General features: G+C 35.3%; 2 protein-coding genes across 2 annotated transcripts; both read right to left on the bottom strand.

Annotated features, from left to right (window-relative positions):
* Positions 1-691: 691 nt before the first annotated feature.
* Positions 692-2,615, bottom strand: LOC139102523 (omega-conotoxin-like protein 1). Its single transcript, XM_070656467.1, has 3 exons — positions 2,473-2,615; positions 1,368-1,480; positions 692-1,048 (listed from the first exon to the last, which is right to left on the bottom strand). The coding sequence occupies exons 2-3, from the start codon at positions 1,458-1,460 to the stop codon at positions 914-916; spliced, it is 228 nt and encodes a 75-aa protein (XP_070512568.1). The 5' UTR covers positions 1,461-1,480; positions 2,473-2,615; the 3' UTR covers positions 692-913.
* A 2,901-nt stretch (positions 2,616-5,516) lies between these two features.
* LOC139102529 (uncharacterized) lies at positions 5,517-7,096 on the bottom strand. Its single transcript, XM_070656474.1, has 3 exons — positions 6,990-7,096; positions 5,935-6,062; positions 5,517-5,760 (listed from the first exon to the last, which is right to left on the bottom strand). The coding sequence occupies exons 1-3, from the start codon at positions 7,057-7,059 to the stop codon at positions 5,638-5,640; spliced, it is 321 nt and encodes a 106-aa protein (XP_070512575.1). The 5' UTR covers positions 7,060-7,096; the 3' UTR covers positions 5,517-5,637.
* Between the last annotated feature and the right edge of the window lie 11,788 nt (positions 7,097-18,884).

Genomic DNA, 18,884 nt, shown 5'->3' with positions numbered 1-18,884 from the left:
ATTTTTAAAAACCTCGATACGGCAACCATGACAATACCTTTATGTGTCATTAACTTATCCATCGTAATCTGGAGACGTGGAAAGAAATCGTTTACGGGCGATTCCGAATCGGCCATATGGCGGGTTCTGGTACGGGCTTATCGAAAGATAAGTCGATGCTATTAAACCACCCCAACAGACCCCCGCGCACCTGTCCTTCGCACGCCACGTAACATGTCGAGTCCGGTGGGATTTTTACTCCGTTCTGCGGATACACCGGCGGAGTCTTTTTATCGAACAAAGGCTCGCCTTTTAACGAATGTACGGTAAACCGAGATAGGAGATAGTGAATTTAAATGTCCTCGAATATAACAGACGGGACGCACGCGTAGAGAGGGCAGACAAAGCCGAGGGATCGTCGCGACGGATCTATCCGCTCAAAATTTTCGTCATTTCGCGATTCTGAAGTGTCCTTTTTAACATCCTACGTCGACAAAGTCCCTTTGAAAAATGCGCATTATAGTTCGTCGCGAAGAAGCCCGATAACTACAGCGGCTATGTATACAGAAAAATTTTTAATTATTAGTCGACGCGAATTAATAAGATCGCGTATTAATCGATGGATCATCATTTTCTGACGTCAATGTTTTATATTTGCGAGGAGTGCGCTTTTTGGAAAGAAATTGTGGTAGATAAGATAAGCACTATCAGCTTACGTTTTTATGCAAATTTTTTTAAACATTTTACTTATGTCTACACGTTTATATACAAGTTTAATATGGATTATGTTAATTAACTGATTATTGTGGAAATTCAGAAATCTATATTGAAATTATTTAATATTTACTTCCTCGACGTACAGTCTTCAGATCTAATGCATAGTAAATTATAATAAGATCGTCGTCCATAATATTTTCAATCCGGAAACCTTATTTTAATAATCTTTGCCTTTTCTACCCAAAATCTTCTCGCGTTGTGCCATTAATTCTTCCTCAGTAATTATGACTTGACACCTATTCGCATAACGATGACACCTAATGTTGGTGCAGCATTGTGAGTCCGAAACGCACTGAAATTTAATAAACAATATGTGAATTAAAAATATTAAATCGAGACAATAAAAAATAAAAAAAATAAAAATTGGAAAAGAACAAGTTCAAAAATGGATAGAATAAAAAATATAAAAATATATTTTATATTATTTAAAATGAATAATTTGCCGTGCAAATAATCGTATGAATCGTTTGATGTTACAGAAACGTCACAAACAAATATAGAACTCTTCTCATATTTTCCTTATTGATTGTATATGACAGTATTGCGTATTTAAAAAAAAACAAAATAAAATGGCTATCAGAAGAATAAAACATTGCAATGCGTATGCTTACAGGGTCACCATGACGACCACACTTATCAGGAGCACCCATGATAAGAGAGCAGGCGATCAACGCTACAAAGACGTACAGCAGTAATTTTGCCATCTTCTCAGCAGTGTTGTATTCTGTAAGTAAATAATTTTAGCGAATTAGATTCAAATTCCAAAGTGATGAAACATATCTCGAATTAATTATGCTATTGAATTAATATGCTATTGAAAGTTATAAATTATTAAATTATTTTTAATTACCTAATTGACTATTTTAATTATATTAAAATACAGAAAGTCTTATCCGTTTTTTCAGTAATAAAATTTCAATCTTAGTTCTTAATTTATGCGCGACGCATTTAAACTGTTCATGATAGAAGATTGCGTAACACGATAAGTCGGCCGTGAGTTTTATTCTAGCACAACAGGTACATGCGAATGAATCACCAAGGCCTGATTCGTTCGTTCTCTAGTCAGCCCAATCATCAAACTCTACGATCGTGTCTTACAATGTATGTTATTATTGCGTACGAATGTATTCCTAATGTACTGTTAACTACAAAATTACACAATTATTTTGCGCGCATGTCGAATGTGTTGCGAGATTTAATAGCATACGTAGCAACAGTAAATTAGAAATAAAGAAATGTATTGAAATTAAATTTTGTAATGTCAAGAACACGTATTTTATATATTTTTTTTCTTTTTAGAGTAACGTCTCTTTAATTTCCTAAACTTTTCTCAACTTTTTAATTAATTAGCAATATTAAAATATTTTCTAAATAAAGCCCTCAAATTTTATTTTCTCTCAATTAGTAGCAGCTAAAATTAAAAATTTATAACAACTAATTATAACTATAAAATACTTGTATATTTGCAACGTGTATTTGATACGAAAAAATAAAAATCATAGAATTGAAATAGATAAATAAACGATGTGAGTCTCTAAAGATAAAATTTATATATTATTATAATTTAATAAAATTTATCAATAATATTTTAGTAATTATTTAATAAAAACATGCCAATCGAAAGAGTTCACAACAAATATTAATTTTATTATGTGCACATTGTTCTATTTACTTATTGTTAAAATAAGCGCATTAAAACTTGTAAAAATTACTCACTACGTTACGAAAGTTCTTCAGACCTAGTCGTCTCGACGGTTTAAGATAGACTGAACGTTCGAGTTGTAACAGTCAAAGCATTTATACGAGAGATTGGTCTTATGACTCACACAAGTAAGTACAGTAATATATGTATCTGAAGTTTCATGACCATTTAAAGTTAAATCGTAATATTGTACAATTTTGTATATGTGCATGGTATGACGTATTGTACACTCGTGGTCAAAATGGTTGTACACGTAAAACTGCAACATGATTTTTTTTAGAAAAAGAAAATGCGATATCTTTATCACGGTAATTAACATTTGTTTAACCGTTTTTATATCTCTTGTAAGAAAACGAGGTCAGACATGATTACATTTTCGTACAATTATAACGAAACAAAAATACTTTACGTAAAAATATTTGTGTAGTCTCACATATTAATTTTAAATTTATTCGTAAATTTTTTTTTTCTTTACTATCCCTATCTTATCTATATTTGTATGATTTCTGAAAAGTCTCGTACGTACAACGAAGTAATAAGATAACCTTGAATGAACTGGAAATTTCTTAAAATGCTCCGTACTGAGAAAAATTGATTTCTTTTTCATTACTTGTGCAAATTGGTCACTTCGTATTTCATAGTTAACGCGAGTAATTGACGTCGACTCGACGTGCTCGTGAAGTTAATAAACGCTTTATTGCGGAAGTAAATTTGTGGCCATCCGTTACGTCAATCTTCAGCTCGCATTCGCGGGACAAATTGTTTCGCGGATTTCGATTAATGCAGACCGTCTTATACACGCGCGGTAATACGGGAATGCAAAAAGAAAGGCGCCTTCCGGTGATATTCTCTTTCCATTTCAGCAGTATCGAATGCACAAGTGCTTTTTGCCCTTTGCGCCGGCATTCTATCGAGTGCATATTGCGCGCCTCGTGCATTCCATTGATTCTCCGACAAAGCGCTCTTGTTCTTTAATTCGGTTGACAGGAAACAACAGAAAAGGAAACTGAATCATCCGGTAGCATTGTTCTTTTGTTCGCTCATAGTGGCTGAATAGAAATAGTCTGGATTTTTTTTTTCCTGTCATTGGTGAAGCTTCGACATATTATTTGAGCCGAATTACCTTTTTTTTTTTTTAATATATCCGTAACAGTACGCTTTTAAACGACGTTGCCGTTTTACTTATATCGTATATTTGACTCAAAGATTGTCGTTTCAATATTGTCGGCGCATTCACTTACTTACGTAGGATATTTCAGAAAAACGATAAGTTTGTACGCTACGCGTACGTTCTCGAAGGAATTTGTCTCCCGCCTTTGCGATTACGCCACTCACAATTGATACTGATAATTGAGAAAACAAATAACTAATCGATTCGTAAATAAAAAAGTAAAACAACTAGAAATTATAAGCAGCTTTTATTCTACGGCAGTAATACAAAACGCGTTACCGATTTTGACTGTATACATATTGTTGAAAATTAATACGGAACAATATAAATACCCGAGAATTGCATTTAATTGGTGAAAATATAAACGTATAAAGAGTACGTGCGTATGTCAGATCCAGTTTAACAAAATGCAACATAATACCAATTATTTCTATATTATTAAATATCATGCTCATTTATATTGCATTTATATTGTCCATAAACACATGTTTTGTGTAACATTTATAGAGTTTTCCACAGCAATGTTACTTTTATCGGTAAAATGTAATAGTTGGCCAATTGTCCGGTAATTAAATGCCATTTGCATAGATCAACTATTGATAACAAAAATGCAATTTACGATAAGAAGCTAGCGAAACGTCAAATTGCTCAGCGTATGTTTGACGCAACGCTCGTTATACCGTCTATAAAAATATAACAGTGTAATAGAAATCGAGGCAATTCGTTTGCCGATTAATTCAATTATCATTATGATTTTTAACATATCCGGCCAATACATTAAAGTCAGGCACGTACGTCCGCGATCGCCGATTGCAGACTTATGATCCGATGCCTTCCGGCACGCTTGCAAACTTGTTCTCGAGTACTTTCAATTCGTTTCCAGGATTCAACTAACGGCTCATTGTAAAGTCGGCTTTAGCAGTAACACACATCGACCTTTTTACATACACATTATCTCGTTGTTTAATTGATGTATATTTAATTATGCATCTAAAACAACTAAACATGGCGTTCGTGATAGAATCTATAGCATGTAATAATAGATATTAAATTTCAAGCACATCCGATTATGCCCGCAGATATATTTACGATAATCCCTCCAAATAATAATGGGCGCGGTTGTCTAATTCGTTTTAATCATTATTGAAGAACGCAACGTAGTTAATCATTGTGTAAGTACAGTTACAGTGTGCGTGTACAGCAGTAATATCGTAAGTAATTTCTTTTAATCGCTCTTATTTACGTCTAATACTGGTCGGTGCACGACTATGCTAACAGTTTTTTTTAAATAATTATTAAACGCTAAATACGTATTAAAAACTATTTCTAACATCAAAGGCATTGAACGAGGCAATTTCGAGATAAATTTAAAACACGGCCAAGTTATTATTGTATTATTTTATTTTAAACACACGTATGAACTTTTTACAAAGTTTATAATTAAAATATAAATTAAAGAATATATTCTAAACCGGATCTTTTTAATATGTAATTTTTTTTTCAGAGCGATGTTGCACATTCCACATCGCTTAATCAGTTCAAAAGTAATCGGACATTTTCTTCAGCCGCTGTTCTATTAATAAATGAAATTTTACGTAGAAAATAAATACAATCATAGAGATATTATATGCGCCATTATTATCATAAAGAGATAGAAATTAGCGCTAATTATTGTATCACGGTTAATAAATAAATAATACATACATACAATAATAACTCCAATGTAAATATGTTGATATTAAAGTATTCTTCAAATAGTTGTGAAATATATTCTCGTAGGTATAAATTACACATATGTATAATTAATCATTAATTGTGTTTAATATAAAAAAGTGGGCCAGATAGAAAGCTTTAAGTTCTAATTGTTAACAAATAAGACAAGGAATATTGATGGCTTCTAAATGTCTTTATTTAAAATTACTTTTAATATTAATTTTTTTTTTTTTTTATACATGAAAGAAAAGTAATGTAATCACATATCAAGAAGTATTAGTCCAGCATGGTATATTTAGTATGGCATTTTTGGTCCAACGTCTCTTGGGTCGTCTTCAGACGGATTTGTTTCCTTAACGCATATGTTAGCATGTTCCTGACATTTTAGGTGACGACAGCAATCATCTCTTTGTCTACACTAAAATAATAAATAAATAATTATTAAAAATATATTTTAATGATAAAAATTAATACCATATATTGTAATATTGCGAATGTAACCAAAGTTAATTTTACATTTGGCACGTTCTTTTATTTAGATGTATGTGATATATGAAAAATAATCTATTGTATTATATAACAAAACACCTACGGGAAGACTTAAAGGCATGCACTTAGGCTTGGCAGCCTGTGCATTCTGCATTCCTTGAAAAGCAGCTGCAGCCATAGCGATTATAGCGAAAATGGTGAAAATCACGAACTTCATTTTGCCAATATTATCTGTAATAATTATTTATGAAATACTTTTAATTTGACATACACACGTAATATAATATAATTTATAAAAATAATTTAATAAGAATACTGCAATAGAAATTATTAAAACAATTAAACTATTTTAAATATATTCTTTAATAGCACATTAAAAGAAATGATAATAATTTTATTATTAACGTGACACACACGGTTTTATAAAAATAATACGAATAATAATTTATCTAGCCAATCTGATTTTGCAGTTAATGGTTAGATCGCGCAGATTAAATATATTTCTCGACGAGTAACCAGCTTGGTACAAGCCATAAATTATAAGAAAGTATTAAAAAACAAAACAAAATCTGTCTGGTATCGGTCGTCTCGTCACCGTTCAGCGCGGACCATGTATCTGAACAGATATCTGAATGTTTTTCGCCGCGTGCTTTGTTTACTGTTTTGGTCGGACCTTACGCAAAGCTCGCTCGACTGCCGAATTCGCCGAGCAAAAACCGGTCCTTGCCGCCCGTTGCCCGCGCGTCCACCACCTTAAGAATTTCGAGCGCAAGGTGCCGGCTAGATGTCAACACACGCACGCACTCACACTACAGCGGCGGTCAATGGACCCTGCGATCAGCGAATTCGGCAGTCGAGCACGTGTTAGATAGGTCAGAACGCGCGGCGGACTAGTACGCGGCGAAAAACGTTTAGATATCTAGTTTTTCTAGCTCGTCATTAACGAGAAATAATTATCTTGTACTTAGTACGTTTTGAATATTATATTTCTGGCTCCGCGTTGGACAGTTTTGCTAAACAGCCGCGAAATGAACCACGAATTGGTTGGCTAATTATTAAGTAACGGTGGGAATCAATTTCCTCTCGGGTAAGTTGTTGTCTAAATTTTTAGTTTAATTTATTTAAAAAAAAATCGTATACGTTTGGGAACTAACTTACCGTTTGTCTTGGGAGATAAATTAAGTATGAAGTTTGTACGATATAATCGCGACACTGATGAAATTTTCATCTTCGTACTGTATTTATACTTTGCATCACACTTGTGTAAATCAAAAACATCGGAAATATACCGCTTATTCATCTGCTGTATAAATAGAAATATTTGTTATGAAAGACAATTGTGAAATTATATTTTTGTCTCTCCAATCTAAATTATTAATTAAAAAGGTACATTTTTTTATTTATATTTTTTATTTTGTTGATGAAAAACTACGTAATATAATAATCGAGTCATAAGGCGTAACTGTATAATTAATTTTGTCATATTACTATAATTATCTTTAGATAATTGCATTAAGAAAAATATTATCAACTAAAACTTTATTTAAATAATCTGCTGCAAGTACAACTAAGATATAGAAACAAACTTATAATTTCAAACAAACATTTTATTAAAATTGCAACATTATTATTTTAGAAATACAATAACGTCTATTATTAAATGCTTGATAATACCATTCTTTTAAGTTTAATCGTCTTTCAGTTCCAATGGGACATCTTCGCAGCTGTTAGTTATTTAAGATAAGATGAATTATTGCTAAGTATTTTAAGCAAACGTGCATTATGTATTCAGTTGCAACGTTATACTCCAGCAAAAACTAAAAAGGAAATTTATCTTCCAGTAGATTACCGTATTACACAGAAAATTTTAAGTAACGAAAATTAAAGACACCGTATTTTGGTATTATTATATAATTTATTATTTATTAATCACATTAGTTCATTAATATATTTTATAATTTGTGTCAGAATGCATGTGTATGTTAATTATTAATATAAAAATTTGCGTTACACTTACGTACATAAATACAATTTATTTTTATAATATAAATATTACTACTATAAAATAAATTATCATTGTTATTAGAAATCGGTTTCAATTTAGATTGCAACATGAAGAAGGGTTCTTAGTCATTGAGACACGAGAGATATTTGCTGCGTAATGACTAAGCAAGTGTATATTTCCAATTAATGCATAGATTTTTACATATTTTTACTCAAGCAAGATCATATCGTATGTCTTTATACCATAGTCCAAGTCGAGCTATTAATGACAGTTAATAAGCAGGTCCTCTCGGTATGCCCGCACCCACCGGACCACCCGGTCCCCATGGTCCTCCTGGTCCCATTCCTGGTCTCCCAGTACAAATTCCATTAAACGGATTACATCCAAACTGGCCACAGCAATCGTCATCAGTTGCGCACTGAAAAAAATCATGCGAGATTGCGATACTGCACAACATCTTTCGCGTTACCAAAACTTCATTATTTGACTCAATGCACTTGTGGCTTAACGCTCATCTACGTATTTATAAAATTTTTCACTTGTCCGGCACTCAATTTCTATTATGCTCACTACTTGAAATATTTCGAAACGTAACAATTTTTACGAAATTATATTTTTGATATAATAGTTCTGTCATTATTGATGACTCTGTTATATGTACAAATAAATCGTAATAAAAAGATAAAACGTGTTTTTATAAAGAATATTTAACTGAATTAACGTAAAAATATACGTATAGAAATATATAAAATATAAATAACAATCAAGTAAATTAAAATGTTTACGTTTTTTTTATATTGAATTTATTTTAAAAAAATTTCGTTAAATTTTCTAATTGTTTCATCTGTAAACTGCATAAAATTTGTTGTATTTTTAGAAATATTAGTTATTATAAGTACTAAATTATATTAATTTTACATTTTATGAAACAAATATATAAATTAAATTTTTTAATGAAATATTTCTACATGCATATGTATGTAGTTCAATTTTTGATCATAATATTTTATCGATAAATCTTACCCGTACTCCTGGTCGGCTGCAAGCCATGACTAAAGTCATCGAGAGGAGTGCAAAACAAAAGAGCACAAAGAGTTTTCTCATCTTGATTAATTGTCAGCGATTTCTATTCTACACAATACAAAAAAAAAAATGTCAGCAAAGTAAAAAAGAAGAACTTAAACTGTAGTTAGAGCTTTCGTATCCTCACCTGCAGTCAACTCAACCAAATTCAAAGTGAATCACTTCAGCAACTGCCTCGTTTATATATAAGATCAATGTGCACATAGAGAAATCTAGACCAGTAATCTCTTTAAATACGTGGGCGTGTGATACACCTTGAGAATTTTTACGAGTCTATGCTACTTGCGCTCGTCACTGATATTGTCGCTTAGCAGTCTTCGTCGATCGCGCAAATGCTGCGAGTCACAGGTGTAAACACATTACGTCAAGAACTACGTGTTCGCGAATCCTGGCAAATACTCGGAAAAATTATCAACCCCCCCGCAAAGCAATATCACGATAACAAAAGCCTTTCCTCGTGGCACGCGATAGCATCGCGGTGCAATCACGTCGTTCCTTTATTTGTCTATTTATTCAATATTGCGACAATCAGCGCCACAACGTCCTCGCTGGACCGAAAATATCATAATACTGCGAGAGATATAGATTTCAGTATCCGTAAAAGATTTAATTCTATTAATGTTACAGTCACAACGTTGAAATGTAACATGTGCAGTAAACCAACAAAATATTTTTCCTAAAATAACGATTTTGACAACGATGATACTTTTAACGAAAGCGGTGCAAATTTATAAAAAAAACATGCGCTGCGTAATACTTGGATGAATCACCCTTTGGTATCTTTCCACCTCTTCCTCTTTCGCGAACTATCGTAAAGCTATCATTTCTAAATTCATCATCAAAACAGAAAGATATATTCCCGTTTGTGTTGACTTCAACGAAAAGCGAGATAAGATGTGTAAATTCCCAGCGATCGTCATAAGTTGCAAATTAATCAAAATTAATACTCAAGAACAGTAAAAAGATAGCAAAAGTAAATAAACACGAGTAGAAAATTTTTATAATAGTTTAACAAGTACGATCTAATAAAGTACCGCCTCGTTTAAATTGAAAGAAATACTTTGATAACTTTATCGTTAATACTGAACTAAAGTACCGTCGAATTTTTCCTCTAATTAGATTATCGTCTTAAATGTTCCGCATAAAATTTAAGTATTTAATAAAAGTATGCGTTTGTGAAATTTACATTATTATATAAATTACGCTAAATCGTGTTATTTATTTCGAATAGTTTCCATCTCGCGAATAATAATGTATCTTAACGATGTTACTAATTGCAGATTATCCGGAAATTCTTTCGAGATGACTAACGGAAAATTATTATTTAACGCGTCTGTCAAATTCGGAATTGATCTAGCATTAATAATTCGATTTGCACCCCTCCCTCTTCCCTCCCCCCTGATAACGTTATTTCGTTTTCGCATTCCTCACTATAATGTATCTGCGCAAAGTTATTATTTCGACATTTGGCGGAGTCGCGTATGATGTAGCAAAATATAATCACGTTTTGTCAACAGTGTCGTCGTGCCGCGGCCGTCACGGCGCGCAGGGCAGTTTGCACATTCCCGACTTTTTATTGTCCGAAAGTGTCACGATTTGATGTTAGTTGTAATCGTCCATTACGTTTTTCGCTCGCTGTCGGCGATAATTGGCGGCACCACCGGTGTAATATTTCAGAACACCCACCGTGTAACGCGTTTGCGTGTCATTCGAGCTATCAAAACTGTTCTCCAAATTGATTCAGTTGTCGTTTTTCCCTTACAAAAGAAGCCTCTTGGTGTTTTCGGAAAATTACCTGCTGTAGTAGTTGCCGCGTCGTTTTTCTTAAAAGCGATACCGTCTATTAAAGGTATTTAATCAAAGAATTTTACAGTCCGTGTTGAATAATCTGCATAATATATATAATCATCGTTATCCCATCCGTTTATTTTAATGTCACTAGACATATCGATTAATTGATTTTATATTATAAAGCAGTTTCTTCTACGAGAATGACCTCGCCGCGGCGCGTGAGTTCGGTGTTCCAGAATATGATCTAAGTAAGTCGAACTATGGTTCTGGGTATTTGCGCGATATTAAACAATTTTTTTTTATTTTTATTCTTTCAATGAAAAATATAATTGTAACTTTTACGTGCGAGTTCTCATAAATTTCAAGTATTTTCATCTAGCTAAATTAACGATATCAATAGTATATGGATATTATAATGAATTATGTAATTTGTATAATTTGTACATATAGTATTAATTACATGCATTAATAATAAACAACCGATGCAGCGTACACCCAAAAATATGTAAACGCCTAATTCCCACTGTCACTCAATCTCCGACCAAACCCCCCGTAGCTATCATATATAATATTTTCTCTCTACGCGCAAAGTTCGCTTAATTGAGTGCGCCATTATCTGTAATTTAATGCAATGTAAACGATTAAAACGTTTATCAAATTCGGTCTTGATTCTGGACCAACTGATGAGTGGCGAATCAATCCATTATGGCGATAATTGTGCAACTGCAAGGCCGAGTGTGTAACCAGCCGAGGATAGTAAAAATCCGAAAAAAGATTCTAGCACGTATTAGGAAGACAAAATGTTAAGCGAAAATTCGATAAAATAAGACACTCTAGAAAAAAATTACGGGGGGAAAAAAAATGCATTTTTTTCCCCCCCGTACGTGAAATGCATTCGACAGCGCCTACATCTCGCGATGAAATTTCGGGAAATTCTGGGTTATCGCGAAACGAGAGTCAAGCATTTGCAATTATCGATGTGTATTGCATAACCGCGTGCATCGCGCGATTGTTAAAATGACGTAAATCAAGAATTAAGAACTGTTTTTTTAAAGAAGCGATAATGGGTATTTTTCTATCCCGAGAATTTTTAGAAACAAATTCTGTTTTGTAGAATCAATTCAGTGTATCGCTCATAAATTATGATTGTTCTAAAACCTGCCTCTTACCAATTGTGCACACGATATAAATAATACATTAGACATTGCCTTTTAATTAGATTGTCGTAATTTACATTTAATTAAATTAACCTCTCTTAACGATTGAGAGATTTTTACACGCTATTAGGTCAGCATATTTCCGGTATGACCTCCGTGTCAATTCTCGTAATAGAACGATCATAATAGAATTGTCGTGTTTTAGACGTGGTGGTGAATGAATTACCTTCGCTTCCAGGCTGATATCTGAATTAGTCTTGCGTGCAGAGAGTGTGTACATTTGTATCCCTTTCCTTAACACAATGCAACATCTACACGCACTTCCGACTTACACTTCCGAGCTAACCACTCCTTTCCGTTACACGCGACGGCTCAACCCCTAAGAAACCATTAAGCTCGTTATGAAATTACCGTAAATGTCCCAGATAAAAACAACATCTATCAATTATGCGGAATAACCAAAAATTAATTGTTGCAATAAACGAAAAAAAAAAAAATACATTATATAAATATTCCATAATTATAATAAAGATTTATATATAAATTAGTCTTTCACAAATTTTTATTTTAATCGCACTGAAGACGTCTGTTGCTGCAGTTAATATTTTTATTTTTATATATATGTAAAAGATGTTGTATTTAGATTATTGTCTTGTATAGGACTGACTTACGCGACGTAGCTAGCGGATCTCAATACGCGCCGAATATTTGTCAAGCGGAAAGCACATATTATACAAATATATTTTTGAGACATGCCGGAATTTAACAATATTGATATATTATACTTAATTAACCAAGATAAACTTTTGGTTGTTTCAGATAAGGATCGAGATGAGAAGTGAGTGTGGCGAGGGCTTTATGTGCGAAGGAATATCCGGCCCGATACCTTGAGAAAATGAGACGGAGAGGCATTATACATTGACGGAGCAACCTCAAAAGTGAGTATTATTTTATAAAATTAAATAAAATTAAATCAAAATATAATATTTTATAAAAATGTATTTATTTTTGACAAAAATTTTAGTTATTAAATATAACAATAACTTGTAGAAAAAAAAGAAATGTAAAAGCTATATTTGTAATGTATTATTTGAAAGCATTACTTGATGTATTATTCTCAAATTTTGTATAAAATCAATAATTTGCCAGAGTTACATATTGCAAGATGTAACAGAGTTTATTGGACACGATATAATTGTTGAGCAATTACATCAATTCATAAATTCGAATATAGACAAGACAATATTTTTATTAATCTAAAGCTGTTAAATTAAAATCTCCAGTTAAAAGCAAAATATTTATAAACATTACTTGATAAATATTAATTTAGTTTTACATATTTCTATGAGAGAGCGAATCATGGCCTAGTAAGTAAAAAAATGTGATTAGATGACGTTCAACCGTGAAAAGTTAATTTCAATAAAAGGTATAAGAGACGTTCAATAAGCAATTTCCATTATCTGTCTCGGGATAATTACTTAACTATCAAAATTTTTCGATAACTCTTTCATTTTGATCATTCGAGCGATATCAAAATGAAAACCAATATGTTTGTTCATATTGGAGGCTATTTAATTCGTTATTATTTAATACAATAAATTGCGCAAACGTTGATATCTTCTTCTTCTTAAATTACCATTAAAAATACTGAATTTTCACGGCGAATATTATTATAAAGCGATCTAAATTACGGAAGTTGAAAAGAGAAAGCGATTTGGACCATAAAAACTGAGTTAAAGCGTTTGTCGCCATTAGTTAATAATATTTTATTAATAATAATTAGTTAATAATGAACCACCGAACCATCGCGTGTAAATTTTCTAATCGCGGCCCATCTCATTCGCTTGGCAAAATTTCTTAATTCGTTCATTCCGTCGACGAGAATGGACCGAATCAAAAGTACATGACTACATCGTAGTCGGTTTTTTGTGTCGAGATCGAGAACGACTCGGTAAAAGTATTATCTTTGCTTGGACGTATTAAATATTACAAGTAAATCGAACGAAAGTATCGAACAGGTAGCCGGGGGGAAGGAGGGGGGAACGGGGTGAGCGGCAAGCGTGAGCCTACGTGCCGCGCGCTAGGTGTATTCCCCCACCACTCCCACTCTCGCTCTCGCTCTGTCCTTTTCCAGCGGTCGCGCGAGGTACACGTACTTACTATGCGCTATACGGCAGCCACGTGTCTCCGTACCGGAAGTGATACTCATTTACGTATTGCGTGCAACTAAAACCGCTCGGTACGAGAACTATCGTCTCCTCTGCATTCTCTGTGTGAGGAGAGCATGTGTGATAACCCGGTGTGAGGAGAGCACGTGTGATAACCCGGTGTGAGGAGAGCACGTGTGATTCTCCATGTGAGGAGAGCACGTGCTATTACGTCTCCTTTCCTTATAGTAAGTAATATCCTTACGCGTTCGTCTTACCGAAGTGATCTTTTTTATTTCAGTAGTGTAGTATAGACTCGCGCAGTTTAAACTAATTATCTGGGCTTTTTGTTCGCAGGGACCAGTGCGAGGACGGAGTTCGGACGATCTGAGAGGAAGCACTCTGACGGGAGGCCTGATGTTCTGAGAGGAGGAGGAGGCCCAGGAAGGGTATCCTGCCTCGGCGGAGCAACCCATGGGTATATATCAATTTTTTCTTTGGATTTTTAATAACGTTTTTTAATTTTTTTCATTTAATTAAATTTTATATCTACTAAATAATTGTTTTATTTTTTGTTTCAGGTCAAGAGAAACTCCGCTGCGTCGCATCGCTCAGTGCCGCACGCCGATTCGAAATTATACGAACTGCAGCCGGTTCGTCGGTCGTTCGGGGCTGCCGATAGTTACCGGGCGTTTTTTTTACGATTCTTTTTAATCCGGGAGTGTCGAAAAATTTGTTAAGTAATTTTCGCGATTGTAACTTCACCCGGACGCGTTCGCGAGTTACTTGTGCGCGGAAGGATGGCTCGTCACGTCCCATCTGAGTGGAGGAGCAGGCCCGGGACGGGCATCCTGCATCGGCGGAGCAACTCTTAGGTGAATATACATTTTTTAAAATAAAATATTAAATAAAAACTTTTTTTTTTAATTAATTTTATAAACCAATTTACACGTCTACAATAATATATTTTATTTTATGTTACAGCCAACGCCAGATATCTACAACTCCGCTGAAGCATGCAGATCGGTAAGTCGCATGGTTTTTTTTTTTTGAAGCTTGTGATTGAATCTCTTAAACCAGCAACACGTCGTCGACCATAAATTATTCAATTGTAATTATCATAAAAAAAGTATTACAATTAAATTAATGTCCCCAAATATAATTACGCGCACGAATTAAAACCTTTCGAAAAATATCGTACGTAAAGTGTTTCTGCCAACATGCACGAGAGATTTCGCCTCGATAGAGTCACTTAAGCGATAAATCTTTGCCGCTAACATCGTCGTCCCGTCTTTCGTGGTTTTGCTCTGTAGGATCTATCGCTCCCTTAGTTAGTGGACTCGGCCTTCCAGTCGTCTCACTCGCGTTCTTCGGCGTAAACGTCTCTCGACGTCGCTTCCACCAGCATAGTCGAAACGGAGTCTCTCTAGGCTGAAGTGCCGGACAATTTGATAATTGGATCTGCGGCAGTGCCGTGATTTACGCGCAGTAGGGTCTACGTTGACCGTCCGGGTGGCCGCCGCCACGCGGAACCGCTCCGGAAGCAAAGTGGAGACGATTTCGACAGATAGATAGAGACGACGGCGAAGTAGGATAGAGAGAGACACGTCTTCTCGCGAATTAGCTAAAACTATGTCTCTGCTATGGCTAGACGCTGTTTTACGACACTCCCCAATTTTCGTTACGGTGCGAACGGTATCTCGAGAGATGCACGCACGATCAATGTACAATGTTACAGTCACGTTCTGTAACAGAAATGTGCCAATCGCTTGCGCCTCTTGCGTAAACCCCTCGCGTAATTTTTTAACGATGAAACACTTAATTTCGTATGAATACTGTGACTGCATAATTACCATTTACACAATTACGAAACGAACATTTTCGATACGTAAATCGTGCTATATTATATTACTACTCTTTGTCTTATTACGTCAACTGCGAAATCACGGCGATTATTTTTTCGCGGACATTCGCCGGGAGCTTTAAAACCTCTCGGTTATATTCTCGAAAGCTAGTTCAAAGAAATCACAATCACGGAAGTTTGCCTGCAATCCGAACGACGTACCCTCGAATGAGCGCTACGAGGTCGAATGAAATCTGCAACGCTGAAGAAAGTGACGACCCGTAAAACGTAAAAGTGAGAAGGCGTTGAAAAGAGTATCATAAAGTCTCCCTTCGTTTGACGGGATGCTAGGTTCGTTCTCTGTTGCCCCCGCAGCTTAGTTTTTCAGCTTCGCCACGCACGTCGTGACGTGTTAGCCGTAAAACACGAGAAATTGCCGTGAAATAAACTTCGCACGGTAGCTTCTTTACATTGAGAAGATACGAGATAACAGCAAAAGGTTCTTTTTTATAGTTAGAAAAAAAAAAAAATATATATATATATATATATAAGAAAAACGAAATGCACCAGCAATCCATCACGTCACTTTTGCATTCGAAGCTAACTACAGCGTATTTTTCATTAAAGCCGCATTAAATTGTACGATTTCAGATTAGAGTAGCAATAAATCTTGAGAATCGATCGGTCAGATTCTGTAGCAACGAGGCATTAAATAGGATTGTAAGTATCGAATCGCTTTACGTTATTTTATTGAGCACTTTATTTTTTTTACGAACTTTTTCCCGCGGTAGTTTACGCGACCTGTCACGAAAAATTGCGTACACGCTCACGGAACGTTTATAAAGAAATCGAAACTCATCGGTAATAATTCGTAACGAGAGACAACGCGTATTAAATTTAATCAGGCTTTAAGCTAATCAATTTTACAGTCTCTGATGAAGCCACTTGGGTCCGCGCTATTTGTTTCTCGTAGCGCGTGTGTACCGATATAACAAACAATACAGTAACTCGCGGCGTCGCACTTAAATTGTAGATTGACATATGTTATTTTTCAGTTAGCGCATGCTTTTTTTTTTTTTTCGTTTTTCTAACTCGACCGACAAAAAATAAAACGCGCGGAATACTTTTAAGATTCATTCGCGTGAAATAAGGGACGCGGGTAACTTTTCGCTCGCTCTGTCAGGCACTTGTAAAGTCGCCTCTCTTTTATCGGGGAGCACGTTCGCATCGGCGAGGGTCGTTTAAAAGTCCGAAAATTCGCGGGGCGATAATATCGAAGTGTCGAGCGCGGCCGTAACAAATCTCCGCGGAAGAACACCCACGGTTTACGTGGCTCTTCATCCATCCCGTCGTGTAAGAGGATTTCTCGGCTGTAAAAAAAAAAGGTGAAATCGAGGGCACGGGCGTCGCTTTATTCTCGCGGTCTGTCGCAACGACGTCCGCGACATATGAACCTTTTCGCAGCGAGGAGGGTTGACGCCGCGAAAAGAGGAGAAGCCCGGGCTTGTTCTCTCGGGCCGAGCCGCGAAAAAGTTGAGGTGGAGAAAGTATGCGTTGGCCCGCCACCGGCGGAAAGCGAGCCGGAAAAGTTTACAAGAGCGAGAAAAGGTTGGCGAGAGAAGGAGCTCCGTTCTTTCTCTTGACACTCGTATTATTTCCGCCACCCGCACGCATTTCCGCGCGTTATCCTCGCTCTTCCGCGCAACGAAGGCGGCGACAGTGCAGTCGCTTCGTGACAACTGCGTTTCACTGTAAATTGATATAAATAATAGCGCGTGAAGATCTACGTAATTCGTGCGTTTAACAACCAAATTAATATTTACGTATCGTTTTTTTAGATGTAATTTAAGTATATACTACCGAATGTTAATTATATTAATTATATTAATTTCCTTTGGTTCATTAAATAAGCCACAAGTGGCTGATTTATTCGATCGAATATCGGCGACACTATTCGGCGAACGTGATTTAATTTCGAATGACGAAACTCGGACGCGATGTCGTAAGCCGTGGACGCGCCGGAAATAAAGAACGACGAATGCGCGAAGGTGGGATTATAAGGATCTCTGGGCGATAATAATTTTTATTTTTATCTGCGATAAAAGAAATGGATCTTACAGACGAAACCGCAGTCAGATACGGGAGGGTAAACTAACAGTCGAGCTTTATCTCGCCTCGCGTAATCTCAGCTTTACAGTCTTAGGTGAATCGTATTTCCGAATTCCCTGCGCAACACAATAGAGCAATGAAATCCCGACTGCTGGCTTTAGCCTTTTGAGGTTTACGCAATCGATGAAATCAGATAACGTAAATCGATTGCTTTTTTTTTTATTACTAACGCGATTAAAATCAAACAGAATTAACGAAAAAATAAAAAAAAAAAAAAAAAGGCAAAATACCATAAAAAAATTGTTTTTTCTTCTATTAAAATTCCAGATATGCTGGAAACCTTCTTCCATTATATAATTTATTAATGTAACGCTAAAACAGCAGTCAAAATGGTAGTTTTATGCGGTCGAACTATCATTGAGAGATAAATTATATTCTCTATTGTATTACGCTAATAATTTATTCATACGATAATCAACGCCGGGAGAGGAGGAAAAGGCTGGTCACCTCTCTCGGTTGTATTTAGTCAAACGCAGTATTTAACAAAGCTCTTTCATAAATAATCATATTTTGTTATATTTCGCCGGGTGTATGTTAATATCAGTAACACATTAGTGGACTACTCTACATTATTTGAGAATAAATAATGACATCTTTGTCGTTGAGTTGATGCCTCTATTATTTGCGGCAATGTGCGTACAATAGCGGTATTCGCGGTGCTCGCGTATGAAAACGCGGGCGAAGGCTCGAGTAATAAGCGATAACAGAAACGTTCGAGTACGGAATGCGTAGGGAGAAGTCTTAATTTCCTCTGCAACGCCACCCTCACCGTCGGAGGCCGCGTCGGCCGTTTTTTAAGTCTGACGCGCGCCGGCCTTTTAAAGGCTTTTCTTCCAGCTGTTTAGGTTATTATAAGGA

This window comes from Cardiocondyla obscurior, linkage group LG05 (genome assembly GCF_019399895.1).
Source record: "Cardiocondyla obscurior isolate alpha-2009 linkage group LG05, Cobs3.1, whole genome shotgun sequence".
NCBI lineage: Eukaryota > Metazoa > Arthropoda > Insecta > Hymenoptera > Formicidae > Cardiocondyla > Cardiocondyla obscurior.
This window is presented reverse-complemented; position numbering and strand designations above follow the sequence as displayed.

What these genes read in the sequence shown, in the direction of transcription:
- LOC139102523 (XM_070656467.1), bottom strand. Translation starts at nt 1,460, where the DNA reads ATGGCAAAATTACTGCTGTACGTCTTTGTAGCGTTGATCGCCTGCTCT. An exon ending in GTGGTCGTCATGGTGACCCT is followed by an intron (nt 1,049 to 1,367) that starts GTAAGCATACGC and finishes ATTAAATTTCAG; the next exon opens with TGCGTTTCGGACTCACAATG.
- LOC139102529 (XM_070656474.1), bottom strand. Translation starts at nt 7,059, where the DNA reads ATGAAAATTTCATCAGTGTCGCGATTATATCGTACAAACTTCATACTT. An exon ending in TTTATCTCCCAAGACAAACG is followed by an intron (nt 6,063 to 6,989) that starts GTAAGTTAGTTC and finishes TAATTATTACAG; the next exon opens with ATAATATTGGCAAAATGAAG. An exon ending in GCATGCCTTTAAGTCTTCCC is followed by an intron (nt 5,761 to 5,934) that starts GTAGGTGTTTTG and finishes TTATTATTTTAG; the next exon opens with TGTAGACAAAGAGATGATTG.